This window comes from Cetorhinus maximus, chromosome X (genome assembly GCF_964194155.1).
Source record: "Cetorhinus maximus chromosome X, sCetMax3.hap1.1, whole genome shotgun sequence".
Taxonomy (NCBI): Eukaryota; Metazoa; Chordata; class Chondrichthyes; order Lamniformes; family Cetorhinidae; genus Cetorhinus; species Cetorhinus maximus.
This window is the reverse complement of record NC_135917.1, coordinates 7,722,329-7,744,401: the sequence shown is the minus strand read 5'-3', so window position 1 is coordinate 7,744,401 and position 22,073 is coordinate 7,722,329. Positions and strand designations below refer to the sequence as shown.

The window sequence follows — 22,073 nt, the reverse complement described above, 5'->3', positions numbered from 1 at the left end:
AAACTGCAGGGCCTAGGGGAGCAGGATAAATTGGACAGCTATTTAAAAGAGAGTCGAGGCACAACGGGCCGATTGGCCTCCTCCTGTGCTGTAAGATTGAATCAGATCCTGGCATCGTACGATTTCCAGCAATGCCACTGGTTCCCTACAGATCACTTACATTGAGAATTTGAGCTGATAGTGCCCTGCAATGGAAAGGTGCCCTGTGTCAGCTGGTACAGTAACATAAGCAAAAAAAAAAAAGCTGGCTCTCACAACTACAAAGCAATAGGCATATGATAAATGCAGTTCACAACTCCAAATGATTCCTTTTACACATTCATGCACTATGTTTAAATAAGCTGTGATCCAACTTTCTAATGAGATATCTTCTGACTTTATTGTGACGGGGCTGTCTGGTGGCTGCTTTTATTTCATTACCAGTGGTTCAAAGCATTTAACTTCTGATCCTGTGAGTGGGATTTTAATTACATTATTGCTAAATCATTAGTATAATAATACATTTTGTCTCAGTGATTATTTCCGAGGCTTCTCTTTTCTGCAGAGCTGCTATGGAATCGAGGTACACTCCGGACTTATTTTCATGATGTAGCTGTGAATAGAAAAATGGTGGATTTGAGGTTGGAGGCGTTATTTGTCCATGTGTGGCATGAATCTGAGAATTTCTGCCCTCCTCTCACGTGGTTTAATCAGCATCCGTGCAAAGTTAGGAAAAAGGATCAATCAGGCTTGTTGAAGGCCAAACGTTTAATTTGCTGTCATCAACTGCACTCTGACTGCAAAAATGCCTGTGACATACAACAGCATACACCTCTTTACACATTGCTAATAGACTGCACTGTCCCTCTTCGCTGGCTCTATCTGAAAGTGGTTCATAATTTGAATCTTGAAGCACAAATCTGGGGCCTAGATTTTTTCCACAATGAAAAAAAGTGAGAGATGGAGCAGGTATTTCTTGCCTTGCTCTAATGCTGCCATGACGGGCAGAATTGGTGGCATTATGCCACCTCCCAGAAACCTCATTAGCTGCTCCACATTAGCCCCCCAACCCTGCTCTCTGCCATCCCACACCCAGCAATGTTCACTGGTTGGGGTGTTGGAGCTCTTCTCCCAGTCATGTTAATGTAAGGAGGGGGGAAAGATTCCTTCCCAATGCTGGAGGAGGAAGAAATAAACAAACTCTCTGGAGAGTTTCTCTTGTGCATTGCCCTAGTGGCTGGCTATAAGATGATGTTAGCAGATGCCTGCAAGTTGGTCCCCAGTCTATGGATTGTAGAGGCACTGGGAGTGGCCTGGGAGTAGGCCTCTAACTAAAGACTGTGAGAGGCACGGGGAGACTTCTAACAAGAGGGAAAGGGAAGAAAATGCCTTGAAACTAAGAAATTAAGAAAGAATACTTGCATGGCGTTTGATGTCATCCAGGCTGAGTGTTACTCCCTTGTCATTGTTGTTTCTCTTCTGTTGTTTTCCATACTTCAATACGCCACATAGTTTGTGCTTCAACACCTGCCAACATAAAACATCCAATGGTCATTGACTGCTTCAATCAACTAGACCTTTTGTGATCCCAGATGGAAAATGGAGCTGAGCGTCCTTTATTATTGCCAGTTCAGAAACTGCGAGATACTGTGGAAATTGGACGCTTGTGGGGGGGGTGTGTGCATATGCTTACTTGTTCACTCACTTATCATGAGGTCTTTGCATCACTGGCAGATCTATTGGAGAATCACCACATTAGGGAGGACAGGCAGTGCTGTGTTACTCTACACAGGAGAGACTGGCAGATCCTCCACTGCAGCTGAGAATTCCAGTACAAGAAGAGCTCCAGCTGCTGCCAGAAAGCAATACAAAGCAGCTGATAACCTATCTGTGTGCCACACGCATGACATGCCCTCCTTGGACAAAGCCCAAACTCATGTTCCTCCTAGTGCCAGTGAAAGGGTGCCCATTGTGCACAAAACCAGTATGCCAAGGGGCAGGAGGAAGTATGGGCACAGGGCAGGTGGGTACAGAAGGCACGAGAAAAGGAGGCAGGGACCCTACATTTATTCTTAAATTTTAATGGCAGCCTTTGATCAGCATCCATTGGGGGTGTTACATCTTGCCCATTAATGGATCTAATTAATACTCATTCCTCACAAACAGGAGAAGGAGGAAGCTTATCATATTTTTCAGTAATAAATTATAGGGAGGGACCACTTTCAATGTAACCTATTTTCTCATCCTCCAATGTGCAAATCTCTTTCAACAACAAAAGACATCCTTATCTACCTTCTCAAGAAGGCCAGCCAGTATCAGGAGGGATCTCCATCCCCCAACACAAAAAAAGGGATGGTCAGGGCAACTGTATCAGTGAAACAAAGCGAGACCCAAGCTCAGCTTCTCATCCCAACCTACCCCCCATACAAAAGCAAAAACAAACCATCAGCTCCAACCAGCACACTTAGTCATGGGTTGAATGAAAGAAAGGAACTCGCATTTTTATAGAGCCTTTCACAACTTCAGCATGTCCCAAATTGCCTTACAGCCAATGAAGTGTAGTCACTGTTGTAGTGTAGGCAACACAGCAGTCAATTTACACACAGCAAGCTCCTATAAACAGCAATGTAATAATGACCAGATAATCTGTTTGTAGTGATGTTGGTTGAAGGATTAGACCCAACACTAAGAATCCTCCCCTGCTCTCCTTCCAAATAGTGCCATTTTATGCCCACCTGAAAGGGCAGACAGTGCCTTGGTTTAACATCTCTTCTGAAAGACGGCACCTCGGATAGTGCAACACTCCCTTTGTACTGCATTGGAGTGTCAGCCTTGATTTTGTATTCAATTCTCTGGAGTGGGGCTTGAACCCACAACCTTCTGGCAAGTGTGAGCGATGGCTGACCCCTGTATGACCCTACAGGGCTGTGCGCAATTATGGGACTCCTGGTAAAACTCCCCATGACACAGAAACACTGCACAACCGGTGGGTTAAAACATTTCTGCGTTTAAAAATACCGAAGTGGGGCGGAGTTGGCAGATTATAAAATACTGTCATTTAGCACTGCAAGTTCACGTTGGTGTTTTAATGGAGCAGGGGGCACAGGTGGTGGTTGGGGTGGAGGGGTGGAGTTTGTAAGTGGGAAGGTGCAGAGAGACTCCACCTGTCATTGGTGTCCAGCGCCCGATGAAGTATTAATCTGGCTCCCCACTCCAGTGTGAGCCAATGTAGACGCCTGTTCAAGTTCCATTTAAAGGTTGAGGAAAAGTCAGGGCCTGAAATGTTGCAGTCCATCACAGTTGTTCTCAAAATATGATTTAACAATGAGCAACACTAACACACGTGGCTCAGCAAAGCACTGGCAGTTGAAAGGCCTGGTTTAGTTTAAGCTGTTTGCTGTGACAGGAAGGCTAGGCAGTGACTTTTCGAGGATGGAGCACTAATCACACCAATTAGGAGTCATTGCTGCATTCACCCAGAGGTGTGAAAAATATTGGGGGGTGGGGAGAAATCAGCCTCTCCCTTCTCTTCGTCAAGTAATTGTGATGAGAATCCACAAATAAACGACAAGTTGAAATGAGACATACATGCTCAAAATACTGCCCTTCAGTCAGATATGCATTTCATTAACAAATTGGTTTTACTGCCTAGTATTAATGACAGATTAGGTTTTATTTTCTGTATTTACTGCCCCCTTCAGTTGGGACAGGACAGGGAGGTTAGACTGCTGAGCTCACCATCAGTTAACAATGAATTCACAGGAAGAAACATGGAAAATGTCACTATTATCCTGAAATAGTTCCATTGTAACTAAAATAATCAGCAATTTTTTTTTACCCTGATGCTATTGGATTGGCTTTGATGGTCTGAAAAGTGGGCATGTCCCTCCCATCTGCATTTCCTCCACTCCTGGCATCTTAGGAGCGGCTGTCCCTTCAGCTGCCTCAGCCCCAATCTCTGGAATTCCTTTCTGAAACCTTTCTGCCTCCCCAGCTCTCTCTTCTTTGAGATGACCTCTTTGAAGGTGACCTCATTGAAACATATAGGATTCTGCTGAGGTAGATCTGAGAGGCTCAGGGGTCTAGAACACGGGGGCACAGTCTCAGAATAAGGGGCCGGTCATTTAGGACTGAGATGAGTAGAAATTTCTTCAAAGGGTTGTGAACCGTTGAAATTCGCTACCCTCGAAGGTTGTGGATGCTCCATTATTGAGTATATTTAAGGCTGGGAGAGACAGATTTTTGATCTCTCAGGAAATCGAACAATGTGGGGAGCGGGTGAGAAAGTGGAGTTGAAGCCCAAGATCAGCCATGATCATACTGAATGGTAGAGCAGGCTCGATTGGCTGTCTGGTCTACTCCAGCTCCTAATTCTAATGTTCTTAAGATGCTCCTTAAAAACCTCTCTCTTTGACCAAGCTTTTGGTCACCTGTCCTAACATCGCCTTATGTGGCTAATTGGTGTCAAATTTTGTCTGTTAACGCTCCTGTGAAGCACTTTGGGTCATTTTTTACTACTGAGCCAGGGTTGGCAGAGTCCCCACCTGGTGGTTCATTGCACATATAGTGTTCTCGGTAATTGTGCTGAAGGTTGGGTTGGATTTTGACTGAGCTTTGTGCCATTCTGTTAAGGGGTGAGGGCAAGCCATTTCAGTTGACGATCCCACCTTCTTCGTTAAATAAAAATCTCAGTCAGTTGGTAGTGCCCATCCTGGAAACACAACATTATGCACAAACGCACTTTCTCCGGGGGCAAAGAAGAGGAGGGTGGGTAGGGCAGGAAAGCTGGTGGGATTTCTGGTGGGTGACATCAACCTGCCAATTCTGAGTCTTCTAATAAAGAATGAATTGCTCCTGCCCTTCCTCCCCCTTACCCAATGTTAGAATTTTGGCATCAACAAAATACCTAGCCAATTGGAATAAAAACAGAAAATGCTGGAAAAACTCAGCAGGTCTGACAGCATCTGTGGAGTGAGAAACAGGGTTAACGTTTCGAGTTGGTATGACTCTTTAACCTAGCCAATTGGGTCTCATTCAAAATACCACCCCCACCTGGCCAGAGGCTAGGGGCAGAAGTTTTTGCTCAGTGGGCAGGCGCATGCCCGACCCGCTCGAGCGTGAAATAACACGCGTTGATGTCGGCCTGATCACGCTGATGTCAATGTGCAGTCACACGATAGTTCGGTCGGCGGGCGCGCACGTGCGCTGGAGCTGGCAGTGCACCTGCCAAAAATTAAAAGGCCCGTTAAGGCTATTAAGTAACCAATTAAATCAAATATTTTGCGCCTGTCCAACCTTATGGTTGGCAGATAGGCAAAAAGGCCAAGTGGCCTTTGCATTTTTTTGGAAACCTCATCCACAGGCGGGATGAGGTTTCCAAAAGCAAATAAAAATAAAAAAACTTTAATTTTTCATTATTTACACGTGACAGAGTCACATGAGGGGACACATTTCATTACATTTTTATTTTTTCATATCTCTTCACATCCTTGAGGCAGCTCTGTGCCTCAGGGGGATTATGAAGCGCTCACACACACGCATGCGCGAAGTTTGCGCTCGGCCTGCTCACCCTCCTCCCCCCCGCCCCTCCCAACCCGCACAGGCAGCGCTCAGCGTTGCCGCTTGCGTTTCATGCAGGATGGGCATTAATTGCCCCGCTGGCGTGAAATTGCAGTGCGGTGCCGATCGCGGTCGGCTTCCTGACCGTTCCCACCGAGCACCCCCGCCAAGGGCAAAATTCTGCCCCGGGGAATTTCTAGCCATCTGACTCTTGGCTCCATGGCTGCTGCTTTCCATCCAGGGCCTCACACAAGTGGCCATTCCCTATGCAGGAGCCCAGGTTGCTGACTCCACTGAAAAATCCCCTAGCAACAGAGGAGCATGTTGAGCTGGACTCCTTAACATCTGTTTGCTGCTCACTCCACCTCCACTAGAAAGGTACCATGGAATTTAGGCACAATAAAAGCATGTGCACGAAAGCACAATGGTTGTGTACAGCACTCGGTATGGCACCACCTTGGTTGATCGGTCCCACAAGAAATGTGAGCAGAACTAAGCAACACAGTAACTTCCTCTTCCTACTGACGCCAGGGAATGTCTCTCTCATTTTCAGCCAAGAAGGTGCCTGTCAGTCTCGAGTAGGGCAACTCCCCTTTGACATATCTCCTGCAGCAGGACCTGCCAGCACTTTAACAGCAGAGGTAGCGGTGTTGCCCACTTCTCCCTGCTCTGTTGTGGGCAAGAAGGCCATTTTTCTGTCACTGACACAACTCCTCATTTTTTGGGCCAGCTGCAGCCCTTTGAAGAGCTGTGCTGCCTCTCCACATCGTCTTATCTCCAGTCAATGTGTGCTGCAGGCCAGGCTCTGCCCTGTGCCAACATTTCACATATCCCCGGCTATCCAAATTAAGGCGTGGGGCTCCTGCCAGCATGGCTCCCCCACAGTGCTGCTCCATTATGGGCCAACTCAATGTTGCTTTGGACAGATACAGGAAATCAGGAAGAATGTTTATTGTCCTATTAATGGATTCCGATGGAGGGGGATGCTCTGTTTCCAGAATAGATTCGGCTGGCTCTGCCTAAGAGTAATTTACAAGTGACTGTTCAAGGTCCAGCCTAAATCGGCTAGTAATGGAAATGTCCACTCTGCTGTTGTAAATCTCGTACAAGAGGATAAAACTGCTATCCCTCTTGTTATTCTCAGCAGGTATCACTTGGGCAGCAACAAAAAAAGCTTTCTCATCTATTCAGTGGGCTCAAGACTCTGGTCTCTAGAGGCGAGAGCTGACTTCATTGACGCACACAAGATAATCTTCTAACAGGATTTGGTAATTGATGATGCCTTGGACAAAGGTCAAAGAATCCACTGCATTGTGAAGATGATGCCTTTTAATGGATCAGCAGCTACAGATTTAAAGGTTGAGAGTTCATACTGATACCTGAAAGATGACCCTTTCTGCTTTTGGAGATGATTGTATCTATTTCTTTAGATGTGTGTCTGCAACCCCTGCTGGATAACTGGGCTGACATCACAATGAGCAAAGGCCAGGTTTCAGATCCCTTTTAGAGGTTATTTATTGGGAACCCTCCCACCCCCTCAACTTTCCACCAATCTTTTTTGCCTCCTTTCTCTAAAGGCCTTTTGGTTTCCCCCAGATGGCGCCAAGGGCATTGTGTGCACGGATCATCAGCTTGGATTTTACAATTGCTATTACTCTTGTCCACCATTTTAATCTGTTTAACAGAAAGGAGACAAGGAGGGCTGTCGATGGAACTGGAGACACCACAATGTCAGATGATTTTTATCACAATTGGAGTTAAGGCATATGGAGGCAGCTGCAGAGCCTGACCTGGGAGCACTTGATGCTGACACTGTGTAGGAAGTGGAGGCCTGTTTTATTCCTTAGCACCAGCATCCCTCTCTTTAAATTCAAAAAGTTAGGCCGTATATTTCCAGTTTTCAAGAAAGGAATTGCACAACGCAAACCCAAACTGATATGTAGAGGGGCAGGAAAGTGGAATTGAGGTAGAAGAGTAGCCATGATCTCCAGTGAATGGTGGAGCAGGTTCAAGGGACAAAATGGACTGCTCTTGCTCCTATTGCTTATGCCCAAGTCATCTCTAAGGGTGGAATCGTTCCAAATTTGCACCAAGTGCAGTAGTGGGCAGGAAAAAAGTCATTTTATCCACCGGCCTCAATGGCAGGTTTCCGTGGCGCATCATCCCATTCCCAGCTCATTAATTATGCAGTCACAGGAAACATGCCATCTCACTGGCGGGTGGCCTCCGATTTTCCCGTCACGCTGTTACCTCGCCGCTCCCTCATGCAGTCGTGCGTACCCTTCTCAATGCTTGCAGCCCAGGACTGCTCCAGTGAAGACGTGGCCCCAAAAGCCAAGAAGAGTATAGCCCTCCCCAATTCAGTAACGTGTCCCTGGGAGACCTTCTGGAGCTATGGAGGCCCCCGGCGATGTCCTGTACACCCACTCTGGCCACAGGTGGCCCGTCAGTCTCACCACTCCAGCTTGGGAAGAGGTGGCAGAGATGGTCAGTGCCAAAGCTGCACAACAAGAGGTCAGCCATCTAGTGCAGAAAATGGATGAATGATCTCATCCGTGCCGCCAGGGTAAGGCAACCATCTCATCACTCTAAACTCTCACACGCACAAGCCCAACACACATTCACTGGCATCTCACTCACTGCCAGCTCAAGGGACATCACCATTCACTCTCTCTCACACACACCCTCACATCTCCATCTGGCCTCATCTCCTCGGAGACTGTCTCCTCAGCCCTCACCATCTTGAGGCCACTTGTACAGATCAACATGTGTCCCCCCCCACACACCCTGGGATATCCCCCCTTCCCCAGTACAGCCCTCGCCCTGCAGCCTTTTCCCCTGCCTGAGGCCACTTCTCCCACTTCCCCAAGCAAGCCCTAGCCCTGCAGACATTGAAAAGCCACCCCCGCCTTACGGCTGGTCTGGTAGGTAGAGACCTGCCCGTGAGCCCCCTAAAAGTGATGTGGTGCTGCCTGTGAAGCCTGGCGCTGATGACTGCGAGTGCTGCCCGAAGCAAGGTAGGCAAACAAACTGCCAAGTCCTGAGTGAAGTGCAGCTCACCAGGTGCATGTCGCTTATGTACAGTTGTGTAACACATCGGCTGCCCGGATGATCCAGTGTGGGGAGGATGATTCCGGTGAGCAGGGCTTATAATGAGATGCTAAAGTATTGAAATTAGGTTCCCAACGTGCGGCATACAATGCCTTTGGCGGGTGATCGCAAACTGGTTTCACGACGGTGTGAAACTGATTTTTTTTTTGCCTTCTCGCCATATTGTCCCCCATACCCCACCCGCCATGATACCCGACACCAACGGGGCTGGGAAATTCCAGCCTAAGAATCCTGGAATCCCATGCAATCAAGAGACAATTCTGTCACCCTCAGCCTGTGGCCCTGAATTGGGCCAACTTGAGTGATTTTTCCCTTATTAGGTTATGAGCTCTTTGCTCCCTTCTGTGGTACAGAATCGACCATTATAACCTTTTTGCAAACCTGACTCTTATTACTTCATGTAAATGGTGCAGTAATTTTATTACTTGCCTTCAGTCGAAATGAAACACAGCCAATCTGATCACACACTCACTCTGTATTCATTAAACAGTGATACTTGTAATGAAAGCATAGTATTTAATCGAGAAACTATTCTCAACTAGACACACACTAACTGCTGATGGAGGCTTATTACAGTGGATATTATTTTGAGTACTAAAGAGGGATTGCAGTTCTAAATTAAAACTAGTACAGTTTACCCCTCTTAATTCCAACTGAGAGAGATCTTGCATCTCTATGGCACCTTTCACTTTCCTCAGGACATCCAAAAGCGCTTCACAGTCAATGACCTGCTTTTGAAGTGCACTTATTATTGTAATGTAACAACAGCCAATTTGTGCACAGCAAGATCCCACAAACAGAATTGAAATAAATGACCAGTTAATCCGCTTCAAGTGTTGTGGCTTGAGGGGATGAATGTTGGCGAGGATACCAGGGAGAAGTCCCCTGCTCTTCTTCAAATATGCCATAGGATCTTTTATACCCATCTGAACATGCAAATAAAATGCACCTCCGAGAATGCAGCATTCCACCCGCACTGCACTTAATTATCAGCCCAGATCATGCATTCAACTCCTGGAGTTGGGCTTGATACCACAGCCTTCTGACTCAGTGCAGTGATGGAAATAACACTTCAAACCACACAATTAAATCAAGGAAACTTGTCATCCATTATTGTCCATAAAGTAAAAGTCTCAATGAAAATGGAATTAAAAAGCTCTGAGTTCCCATGTTGGTTTGAGTTGGTGAAAGGATCCCATGGTGTGCTACTTAAGCTGAATGGACCAGAAGCTACAGGTTAAGTCCTCTGTCTGTGTGGAGTTACCCAAACTCAGACAGGGAAACAGCAGAGTTATCAATTGGTCTCAAGGTCCCTGGATCATGACTTTATGAAGTGAATCTTTGCCTTTTTAGTAGCAATCCTCTCTTTGAGTCAGAAAGCACAGGGTTTGAACCCCACTCTAAACAGTCCTGGTGGCTGGAGCTCCAACTCTGAATTCTGGTTGACGATCAGTGGGATCCTCTTGGACAAGGGAGCCCATAAAACCATCCCACCATATAGGATTAACCAACCTATCAGCTGGTATAAAGATGGTTTACATCATCTGTTGGACTGTTAATCAGCCTACAAATCCTTCCATTACTTCATACTATTCTTCAAGGGAAGAGTGCCAAGGTCCAAGAACAAGAACTATCCTGGTGAAGAGAGAAGATTGAGGAAGAGCCAGTTGGAGGTCATGGAAGTGGGGGTATCTGACAGATCGTAAGGGGTGGGGAAGGTTTACAGAGTAAGTTTGTTAGATCGAGACAAACATTCCTTCTCCTCCTGGTCCACAAACTACGTTGTAAAGGCACTTACTTATGGGCCTTTTTGCCTCCTTTTACCTGCCACATTTCCTGAGGCCAGGGAAAGCCAGCCAGTAGTAGTTAAACATAAAGCTTGATAAAATGGAGGCACACAGGTTCCTTAAAAGGTTTCAATAACTGAACTGCTTCCTGGGAGTGGATTGGTCACCTGCTCCTTGCCCCACCATCTCACTGTTGTTATGCCTAGGTTAATGGGGTAAACTGACTCCTCTCTTTGTCCCACTCCTGAGTTGGATATAAGAGTGTGAATTTAAAAGGGAGGTTATATTGCCAATTTAATAAATACTTAAGTGGTTGTAACTCAGTGCAAGACATAAGCCAGCCAGGCTCCTTAAGATAACAAGTAAAGAGTTAGTTTTATTGCTAAAACTCACTCGGGCAAAATGCAGAAATTATTAACAAAAGGTTTAAAATGCACAAATATGTCCAACTATCCGCTAACGCAGAAACAACACACGCGCACACAATCCTTCCCAAACATGCAAACAAAAAAATAAAACTCTGCAGAGTATCAGGTATTAAAACTTGGCCAAGTAACAAGAAAAGTCACAAAAAAAATGTATTCACGGAGTGTCCAGATGCTTGTTCACAGCTGAAGGGTCCTGGTCCACAGTAGCTGCTGGTTCTTGGGGTTTTTCACTGAAGACAGTGGTGTTGATCTGGAATTCTTCCTTAAGAACTCTCAGCTTGCAGCAATGAGGTCTTCTGGTGTGTTTTTCAAATCACAAACAGCACAGCTTTATGAGAGAGGTTTCAGAAGAAAGAGAAATGGGGTAAGGTTGTTTGCCCCGTAGCAGTCTCTCTCTGATTATCCAAAAATCCAGCATCTTTTATCACACCCAAGAGCTGGATCATGTGTCCTCTCTCTGAGAGCTCCATAGACTCTGGCTGGGATTTTCTGGCCCTGAAACGGCGGATGTAGCAAGCCAGCCAAAAGTCCATTGACTTCGGTGGGTCAGATAGATCCCGCTGGCAGGTGGGGCTGGAAAATCCCGCCACCCATCTCCTTAAAAGCAGCTTGCGTCATTCACAAATGCAACACAGTGGCTTCTGTTAGCCGGCGTCCTTTGCTCAGGAAAAGTGTTAATTTCAAAAAAGTTCAATACATGTGTATGTCCAGTCAATGACATTGTAAATTAATATTTTATGTAACACATCTTCATAACCCTGCTGTTAAAACTGGAAGTGTGCAGGTGCAACAAAGGTTGGAAATTTAATTTTTTTTTAAACTTCCCATCCCATCCGAACCTACCTGTTTTTGAGGATTTAAATTAACACCCTGTCCACTTATCTCTGGAGTTCCCACCAATCTTCCACCCAGTTTACAGCAGATGATCGTGCCAGCCGCTTGAGCACCTGTAAGCGATGCCACACGGGAAGAAGATCTGCAAGTAAGTGCACGGCTGTGACACATTAGAGCGGTTGGAGAGAAGATAAGCTTTTGCAGTGGGCTGTTGTGGTTTATAATGTCGATTGAGCCCTGGAACACATTACAAGCTTGTACCTTGCTGCCAGACACTGCTTGTTCTTCACATAATTGGCTTTGTTTATTGAAAGAACAAGGGACTTGAGAAACTTGACATGACTCGATATATGCTTCTTACTTAGCCAATAATGAATGAGATTGGCTTGATTCATCACAAATTGCGACACAGCAGGGAATGACTTGGTAGGAAGCCAATGAGCAGCTTTGAGTTCCTGACTGCAATTCGATTACAGCCTGCACAATTTTTTTTTTAATGCAATTATTTCAGTAGCATCTTCTTTGCAATGAGATTTTTTTTTTCTCTGGCTGTGTTGTTTGTGACCCTGCTGGGGAATGGAACACGTTCCTTACATTTGGCATCAAGCCTTCCCAGGTCAACTACAGCAGAGGTGCAGAGTGAAGCTCCCTTTGCTCTGGCCTTGATAATATAGTTGAAAAAACTAACCCTACTTGGCCACCCAGACTGCAGCAGTGTGAACCTGAGAGACACGACCAATTGAATATTAAAATATAGGCACCCTTATTATATGAATATGTTGAAGGTTAAGTCTCACAAAGCTCATTACGCACAGTATCCTTACAGTCAACAGGGCAGAGACTTCATTCTGAAATGTGAAGTGAGAAAAAGCCATTTGGCTCATGAAGCCCACTTATTCCACAGACTATTCTACACTCGCTTTGACAGCATCTTCCAAACCCACAACCTCTACCACCTAGAAGGACAAGGGCAGCAGACGCAAGGGAACACCACCACTTGCAAGTTCCTCTCCAATCCACACACCATCCTGGCTTGGAACTATATCGCCATTCCTTCACTGTCGCTGGGTCAAAATCCTTTCCTAACAGCACTGTGGGTGTCCCTACAACAGGTGAACTGCAGCGATTCAAGAAGGCAGCTCACCATCACCTCGTCAAGGGCAATTAGGGATGGGCAATAAATACTGGCCCTGCCAGTGATGCCCACATCCCATGACCACATAAATTTTTTAAAAATTGCCTGTGTCCCAGCTACTGAGTGTTCTGAGGGGAGGTTCTGGATGATCAAACAAAACTCTACATCATCGCATTTCCACTAATCAATGCTGACTTCTTGTCCTTCCCTCTTGGACAGAGCTATCTACTCAATTTCATTTCTCCATCCTTTCCCCATACAGTATTCTGTTATGTGCTTCTCTTTCAAATATTTACTGTTTAAATGATATTTGTCTCAATAGTCACTTGTAGAAAAGCATTTTGTGTTGCAATAGCCTCTGCGTGAAGAAAATTCTTCAAACTTTCCCTTCATCTTTCTAGTGATAACCCTGGGTCTGTGATCATTTGTTGCTGATTCATATCCAATGGAAACTATTCTGCATTCTACACACTAAACTTTTTATAATTTGGAACGTCTTGTGTTCAATCCCCATCTTAGCTTTCTCTGTTTCTGTGAAAAAGCTCCAATTTTTAATGTCTTTCTTCATAACTACTAGGTTTTACTTCCAGTATCAATCTAGCAAATCATTGCTGTACCCTTACCAAGCCATAATATATTTCCTATAAGGTGGTGCCCAGAACTGTGAACAATTTTCCAACTGTGTTCTTCTATATTGAATATTGAAAATATCACCATTCTAAATCTTTACCCAAAACAGACCAATTCGCCTTCACACTGTCTACAGCTCCATGGAAACGAGACTGCAAAGTGTTCCAGCCCATCATGAAACCTATCCTTTTTCACCCTTTTATCTAATTAATGTCACTCGATGCTTTAATTAACTTTTAACATGTTGTTTAAGACAGAATGCATGATGAAACCTAAAGGACACCATTTATATCCCAATCGTGGCACTCGTTATAACTCACTTGTAGCTCTATTTCTTGGAAGTTGGAATGCCAACTATAAATCATAACTAAGGTGTCTTCATTATCCGTCTTGTTTGGCCACCCCAAGAAGCTTTTTGTTTCAGAGTTGCAATGCTGGTATCTGAAAAACTGAAAAGCTCCCTGAGCACATTCAGGCAGCAAGTATTCATTAATGACAGCTTTAACCTGTCAATCATTAGCTACCCTGTTTTAGTTTTCAGCTATCATCTTACACTGCTACACTTCCTAGGCGCAGAACCATTAAAATTCTCATCTTTGTGTTCAAATCACTACAAGGCCTCGCCCCTCTCCCCAACCTCTAACTTCCTCTGACCCTCCAAATCTCTGCACTTCTCCAATTCTGGCCTCTTGCACATCCCTGATTTTTATCTTTCCACCATTGGCAGCTGTGACTACAGCAGTCTAGGCCCAAGGCTCTGGAATTCCCTCCCCAAAGCTCTCCGCCTCTAAAGACATTCCTTTAAACCTACCTCTTTGACCAAGCTTTTGGTCACCTATTCTGATATCTTCTAAAGTGGCTCAGTGTCAGATTTTGTGTCACAGTTGTTCCTGTCTTGTAAGGATGTCTTATGACACTAAAGGCACTATACAAATGCAAGTTGTTGTTGTTCAAAAGCCTGGCACCATTTAACAGGGCAACTAAAAACGTAGACAACTTCAATTTCGCAACAGCTCACCTTTACTATTATATTGTTGCCTATGATATTCATAAGGGTTTGGCATAAATATCTACAAAATTAAGACCCATGTGAAGGCCTCTTGATTGACAGTCTTCATCCCTACTCATAATTAATTAAACAATAATGAAGACACACAGGCAACACAATTAATCTAAATGCAATGTGAGTACATCATAAATTTAACAACACTGATTGCCAATCTCTTCACTGGTGCAGGCTAATTGACTTTGTGCTGTTCAGCTTTGGAAATTTGCAGAATACAATTTCGGTCGATGGTATATTAGGGGCAGTGGGAGTTGCTATGGCAGCGGTTGTTTAGGCCATTATTGTCTTGGTAAGAGCTCTTACAAGTGCATGTTATTGAGTTTATTATTGGCATTGTGCCTTGTTTTGAAACTCAGTGCAATTATAATTGCAAATTAATTGTAATTAATGGAATTGAAGTCATATAAATTCAATCCTAAACAAATTTGAAGCCAATAATAGCTGTCACTTGTACTGATCCAGGCATAATGTTCACTTAGACAAACATGAACATCGCAAACTTAGCAATGAGTCTACTTACACTCCCAGGTCTCTTTCAGCTTCACTCTCAGCCATTTCAACACCATTCGTGGAATAAGTGTCTCATCTATTATTCCTTCCTACTTGTAGTACTTGGCACTTGTCTTCATTAAATTTTATCCACCATTGTTCAGCCCACTTGCTTATTTTGTTCTGTCACTTTGGAGTTGCCTCTTCCGATTGCCAGGTGTCACTTGCCAATTCAATCACTTTTGAGTTGAACATTTGAATTCAGGTCCTTTATGTCATTTAGAAGCAGTGGCAGCCCAGCACTGAGCCTCGAGGCACCACACTCAGTACCCCCTCCCTTTGACATAACTCACCTAATGAGCACTTCCCACCTTCAACCAGTTTCTCATCCATTCCCAGAGTTTACCTTGAATCCCCACCACTTTCAGTTTAATTCGCAGCCTTTCATGTGAAACTTAGTCAAAAGCTTTTTGGAAGTTGAGGTATACCAAGTCCTGGGGCTTCCCACAGTCCACTTTGGTTGTTACTTCCTTAAAGAGGTCGAGGAACTTAACCAGGAATCGTTTTCCCCTCTGAATCCATGCTAACTGCTGTTAATCAGGTTATTGTGTAGATAATCATTAAGTTTTCTTCCAATAATCAATTCCATTATTTTGCATGGAATGGTCTGCAGGTGCTTGTGTTTGCTTTGCCACCCTTTCTGAATATGGGTGTCACATCAGCCTGTCTTCTGCTCAGGGTCCATTGACTCCCTTAATGATGGCAGTGTTCATTGACTCAGTCATAATGGTTGTCAGTGCCTCACAAATCTCCTCCCCAGTCTCTCTCCCAATGCAATAAGATGCAATAGCATCTCTCAGCAGTCTGGGGCAAATACCATCTACTCCTGGGGATATATTTGTTTTGAGCTCATTTAGTGTGTTTGGATCTTCCATCACAGTGAAGTGAAGTCACTGATTATACTTGGGGAATCTTTTGTTTGGAGAATGCATGTTGCTCATGTACGAGGCAGAAGTATACATTCAGAGTAGTTACTATTTTGTGCTCTTCCTCAGTTTCAAGCCCATTTGCATTTTTTCCAAATACTCTCATACTGTTGTGGTATGAAAGTATGTGTTGCCACTCTGTTTCATCACAGGTGCTATGACTTTCTCCAAATCTCTCCTTCACTGATCAGCCTTTTTCAGATGTTTCTGCATTTTATTATATTCAGCATTGTGGCATCCTTCTTGTTTCTCCCTGCAGGATTTCTGCAGACCATTTTTCATTTTTATCTCATTTCTAACATGTTTTTTGCTGCGTAGGCTTTGGTTGAGCTTTGTTGGATATGTGAATGCTCACTGTTATACTTTTAACAGTGCTCCACCTGTCTGAAGTATTGTTGAACTAATTTATTTGTTCCCTTCTGCTCATCAACTTTAGCTCTTTTAAAGTTAGGTCCTGACTCCTGATCTTAGGGACTTCTGGCTCCAAGATCATGGTCAACTTTATCAATCTGTGGTTGCTGTCTCACAAGAGTGCTACCACTTCCATTTTGATTACGCTTGTTTTATTTTTATCTTTACACAAATTCCTTGGAGAACAAACAGTGAGAAGTCATCAAACAGCATTTCAGGCTGTTTAACAGACTGACAGGCCGTGATGTGAACACTTCTTCCACGTTTATACCAGCCAATGGGGCTGTTGGTCCTCTATGGTGGGAGGGTTTTTATGGACCAAGGGAAGGAACACCGCACCCAAAGTAAATAGATCAAAACTGTACACCGTACCCCAGATGCGGCCTAACTAAGGCTCTGTACAGCTATAACAGCACTAGAGGAGGGTATGAGCCCTTCACCTTCCAACTCAGAAGTGGGGTTGCTACCATTAAGTTAAAGGCTCACTCCAGGAGCGAGATGACTTTAACCAGCAGTGAGACACTGGCAGTTCCTATCACATTGTCAATGAGGCTGAAAGGTGAAGAATCGGTAGTCCTCAGGACTTTCATTGGGAGTTCGTTGTGTTGGCCTCAACATGTCTAAGATCAGGCAAGTCATGTGCAAATCATGGGAATGATGGAATAAACTTTAATTTATCGGAATGTTTTGGACAGTTTCAGCACAGTGAAGAAAAGCACCAGAGGTATTCAAATGCCCCATAAACAGCAAGGGGCTCACACCTCAGTTAAGCTGGTCCTGGGGTCAGTAAAGCTAACTCAGACATACATAACATAGCCTTACAGCCAAATAAATGGTCATTACAAAACTCTCGCCACTGCACACTTTCCCCCTGGTGCCTGCAATGACTTCTGTACTGCCTGTAAAGGAACTCAATTCTCATTAAGTTGAGCTCCTGATAGGTGCTACCTCGCTGCCTTGCTTTAGGAGCAGATGTGATTGTACTATTTTAAGTTACCAGACACACAAGGTTCGTCTTTCATCAAAGTCCTCACCTCCTCACTCTGGTCACGTCTCCCTGTACTCTGCTTATAGCTGCCTGTGTGTCAGCCATGGCTCAGTTAGAAACATACTTGCCTCTGAATCTCAAGGTTCTGGGCTCAAGTCCCACTTCACAGACTTGAGCACAAAAAACAAAGCTGACACTCCAGTACAGTACCGAGGGAGCCCTGCGCTGTCAGAGGTGCCATCTTTTGGATGAGACGTTAAACTGAGGCCCCTTTGTCTCCTCGGGTGGATATAAAAGATCCCAGGGAACTATCTCAAAGAAGAGCAGGGGAGTTCTTCCCAGTGTCCTGATCAATACTTATTCCTCAATCAACATCACAGAGAAACAGATCATCTGGTTGTTATCACTTTGCTATTTGTGGGGGTTTGCTGTGCGCAAATTGGTTGCCGCGTTTCCTACATTACAACAGTGACTACGCTTCAAAAAGTGCTTCATTGGCTGTAAAGCACTTTGAGATGTCCGATAGTGAAAAATGCTATATAAATGCAACTATTTCTTTTTTACAAGTTATATATAATGAAAACAATATGAAGAAGAAGTGGACATGGGGTGTCATTTCCTTTGATGAGATGGTGATTCATACAGAGGTGCAATTATGTGTGCTTTATAGGGTACTTCACCAAAGTCTTCGTCCTTCACATGTGTCCCTAAACAGTGAAGTCAGCAGGCCGTTTTTTGCTCATTGGGTTTGGGGAAGGAAATTGTCATAGAAAAGGCAAATCTGATCTTGTTGGATTTGATATCTACGTGTGTACTTTTTTTAAACAGTGATCGCTGAACCATTGATTCCTCATTACTCCCAGGATAAGGAAAAGAGGGCACTGAGCACTACTTATACATTCATTGCTGCCCCAGTCATCAAGGCTGGAACTGCCCTGGTATGTATGGATTGGCATCACACCATGAAACTTTGCAGTCAATGGCATGTATCAGCCACAGGACCAGACCCTGGACCTGTTCCTTTTTTTAAAAATTCATTCACGGGATGTGGGTGTCGCTGGCTGGGCCAGCATTTATTGCCCATTCCTAATTGCCCTTGCGAAGGTGGTGGTGAGCTGCCTTCTTGAACCACTGCAGTCCATGTGGTGTAGGTATACCCACAGTGCTGTTAGGAAGGGAGTTCCAGGCTTTTTACCCAGCGACAGTGAAGGAACAGCGATATATTTCCAAGTCAGGATGGTGAGTGACTTGGAGGGGAACTTGCAGGTGGTGGTGTTCCCATCTATCTGTTGCCCTTGTCCTTCTAGATGGTAGTGGTTGTGGGTTTGGAAGGTGCTGTCGAAGGAGCCTTGGTGAATTCCTGCAGTGCATCTTGTAGAAGGTACACACTGCTGCTACTGTGCGTCAGTGGTGGAGGGAGTGAATGTTTGTGGATGTGGTGCCAATCAAGCGGGCTGCTTTGTCCTGGATGGTGTCCAGCTTCTTCAGTGTTTAGCAGCTGCACTCATCCAGGCAAGTGGAGAGTATTCCATCACATTCCTGACTTGTGCCTTGTAGATGGTGGACAGGTTTCGGGGAGTCAGGAGATCAGTTACTTGCTGCGGAATTCCCAGCCTCTGACCTGCTCTTGTAACCAAAGTATTTATACAGCTGGTCCAGTTCAATCTGTGGTCAATGGTAACCTCAGGATGCTGATGGTGGGGGATTCAGTGATGGTAATGCCATTGAATATCAAGCGGAGATGGTTGGAATCTCTCTTGTTGGAGGTGGTCATTGCCTGGTACTTGTGTGGTGTGAATGTTACTTGCCACTTGTCACCCCAAGCCTGAATGTTGTCCAGGTCTTGCTGCATTTGGACATGGACTGCTTCAGTATCTGAGGGGTTGCGAATGGTGTAGAACATTGTGCAATCATCAGCGAATATCCTCACTTCTGACCTTATGATGGCAGGAAGGTCATTGATGAAGCAGCTGAAGATGGCCTGGGCCTCTTATCTCCCCCCTTTAACCATCCCCTCAATAATCCATGTTGAACAAGTGTTCAGCTGTGTGAGGATGCAGGTTAACGCCTGTTGCTTCAAAATAGCAGCACTGGCGTCAGATCAATGTTACTCACCGAATGATGCCATGATCTGCCTACTCTGCATATTTCCAGGAAACATTAGGTGTGTGCACTAACCCCCTTTATCAATATGGCATCAGGCACACTTTACATCAGAAGTGTATGCACGTGCCACAAACTCCATTTCAGAACTTTAAGGAGCCTTGCAGCACCCAAAAATCCATTTCACCCCCAGCATTTGGTCCTTTGTGTTTGTGAATCTTGCTCAGTGCAAATTGGATGTCAGAATTGACAACATTGACAACGAAAGTACTTCAATAGCTCAAAATTACTTTTGTGCAGTTGTGAAAGGTACTCCCAAATGCAAGGCTGCTTCTATTTAAAACTTTTACAAAACACACTTGGACACTTTGTAAGATGTGTCTAACAGGTAATATAAATACAACATTAACTTCAAACCCAGTCACATCAACAAGGAACTCAGCTGAACAATTGTATTTCTTCTGAGAAAAATAATCTGAAAACTAGCTATACTTAGGACATGGCTTGGAAAGGAATACCTCTGTATCTCTGAACTTTTACTCATAATTGTTCGGATTATCTATACCACTTCCTTACAATTAGAGTCTTGTCTCGTTGCCAAGAATTGGTTTTACCTCACTCTCATGAACCTTGTCATGCCTGTTGCATTTTGTTGCCTTCACCAATGTTAGCTTCTGTTGAATGCCTTCGCAATGCTCTTTGGCTGGCACCTGTGCAGGAGGGCATTACCTAGAATGTAACCTGTCAGAACAAATGGCCACACAGCCTCGGGCTCACGTTCCAGGACAATTGATCCCAAGCACTGGAACGTTGTCCCAGAGTGGATTGCACGGTTGGCGTTCCAGATTCAGAGGGGGCAACTTGAGGTGGAGAGAGGAGTGCTGCCAGTAAAGACAAAGGCAAAAGCTGCGAGTTGAGCCCGGTCACCCCTCGTGCACAGGCACTAGTGATCTGCACCTTGTGCACCCTCCCTCTCCTGGGCCCTGGTCAGCCATGTGTCCATGGGTAGCACTCTCACCACTGAAAGCTGTGGTTTCAAGTTTCACTCCGTAGACTTGAGCACAAAAATCCAGGTGGACACTTGGCAGTGAAGTACTGAGGGAGTGCTGAACTGTTGAAGGTGCTGTCTCTCAGAGACGACATTAAAGGCCCCATCTGCCCTCTCAAGGTGGATGTGGGAGATCATGTGGTACTATTTGAAAGAGCAGCAGGGCAATTCTCCTTCAGTCCTGGTCAATATTTATCCCTCAATTAAACACAATTAAAATGGATTATCCAGTCATTATCACACTGCTGTTTGTGGGAACTTGCTGTGCGCAAAGTGGCTGCCATGTTTCCTACAGAATAAGAGCTACCACGCTTCAAACATACTACATTGGCTGTAAGGTGCTTTGGTAGGTGGTGAAAGGCACTATATGAATGCAAATTTCTTCTTTCTTTAACCAAGGTGGGTGAACTGCTCTTTGCTCTCTGTTTATAGTTGTTGATCCAATAGCAGGGGGGAATGTGCGAAGGCTGCTCCAATTTTCCCTCCCAGTCTGTGAGGGAAGCCTGTAAACTCAGTTTGGATTACTGAGAGCTGCCAAAGGGGCATAATGATATTGCTAGATTGGCCACATTTTTTGGCTGCAACTATTAATATAAATGACTAAGAAATAGACAAAAAGATATTGCCTTTATCCTGGCTCCAAATCCCAGCATGAAAAGCACTAAGAGCTGTGTCTGAGTGCTTCACTGTAATTGTTACTTAACACCAACACTCCTCCAAAACATCACTGTGCACCCAGTGGCTAAATTGAACTTTTAAGGGGGATTAGACTGATTGGTCCATAGAGCTGCTTAATGTCTTTGTGCAGAGGCAGAATTGATTCAAATTAAGATTTCAAAGTCCGACGGAGCTTTGAAGTCCCATAGTTCCACGGGAATACTAATTAGAATTGACCGGGAGGAGTCATTGGAAAGCTCAACAGACAGACCAACATCAAATGGTGAATAATCAAATAGAGCGCATCACTGGGCTAGTTTAACAGTAACTGTGCCTACACAGGGTAATCACACATGCAGCCTCTTTTGGGACAATCCTCATTGTCCTGCTTACTCCAAATAACAAGCATCACACTGAAGCTTTTAGAAAATAGCTGCCATGGGAATTGCTTGAAGATAGCTTCTCTAGACAAATGTCTATCTAGGGTTTGTCACACTCTGGTAATGGGCAAGTATAAACACGTCTAACTGCCTGTTGCATTTTCCTAACTCTTTGATGGGTTGTCTCTATTTTGCGTCATTCCATGACAAGACTTGCAGTAATCTTTGGAAGAGTAGAAGATGGATTTCTCGGCTGCTATGGACAGAGGGCTACTCTTGGTCAAACACTGAAACCTCCAACTCCATTTTCTACATTTTTCCATTTTCTGCATTGACCATCCTTGTAGGCTCTCTGAGTGAGATCACCAACTGGTGTCAAATCAGCAATTGATGCCCACTCGGGTAGTCTCAGACTCCCTGAACTCACTTCCTGCAGGCCCCTTACAGCCAGCAGAGTGAGGTGAGACTCATCTTACCAGCCT

The 22,073-nt window shown here is 44.7% G+C and overlaps 1 protein-coding gene across 3 annotated transcripts in view; it reads right to left on the bottom strand.

Annotated features, from left to right (window-relative positions):
* Positions 1-22,073, bottom strand: part of LOC144672593 (acid-sensing ion channel 1-like) — a 226,679-nt gene that overhangs the window by 6,276 nt on the left and 198,330 nt on the right. For all 3 annotated transcript variants that reach the window (XM_078534414.1, XM_078534416.1, XM_078534415.1), the window contains one exon: positions 1,402-1,506. In XM_078534414.1, the coding sequence (XP_078390540.1) occupies positions 1,402-1,506 (105 nt within the window). The remainder of the gene's footprint in view (positions 1-1,401; positions 1,507-22,073) is intronic.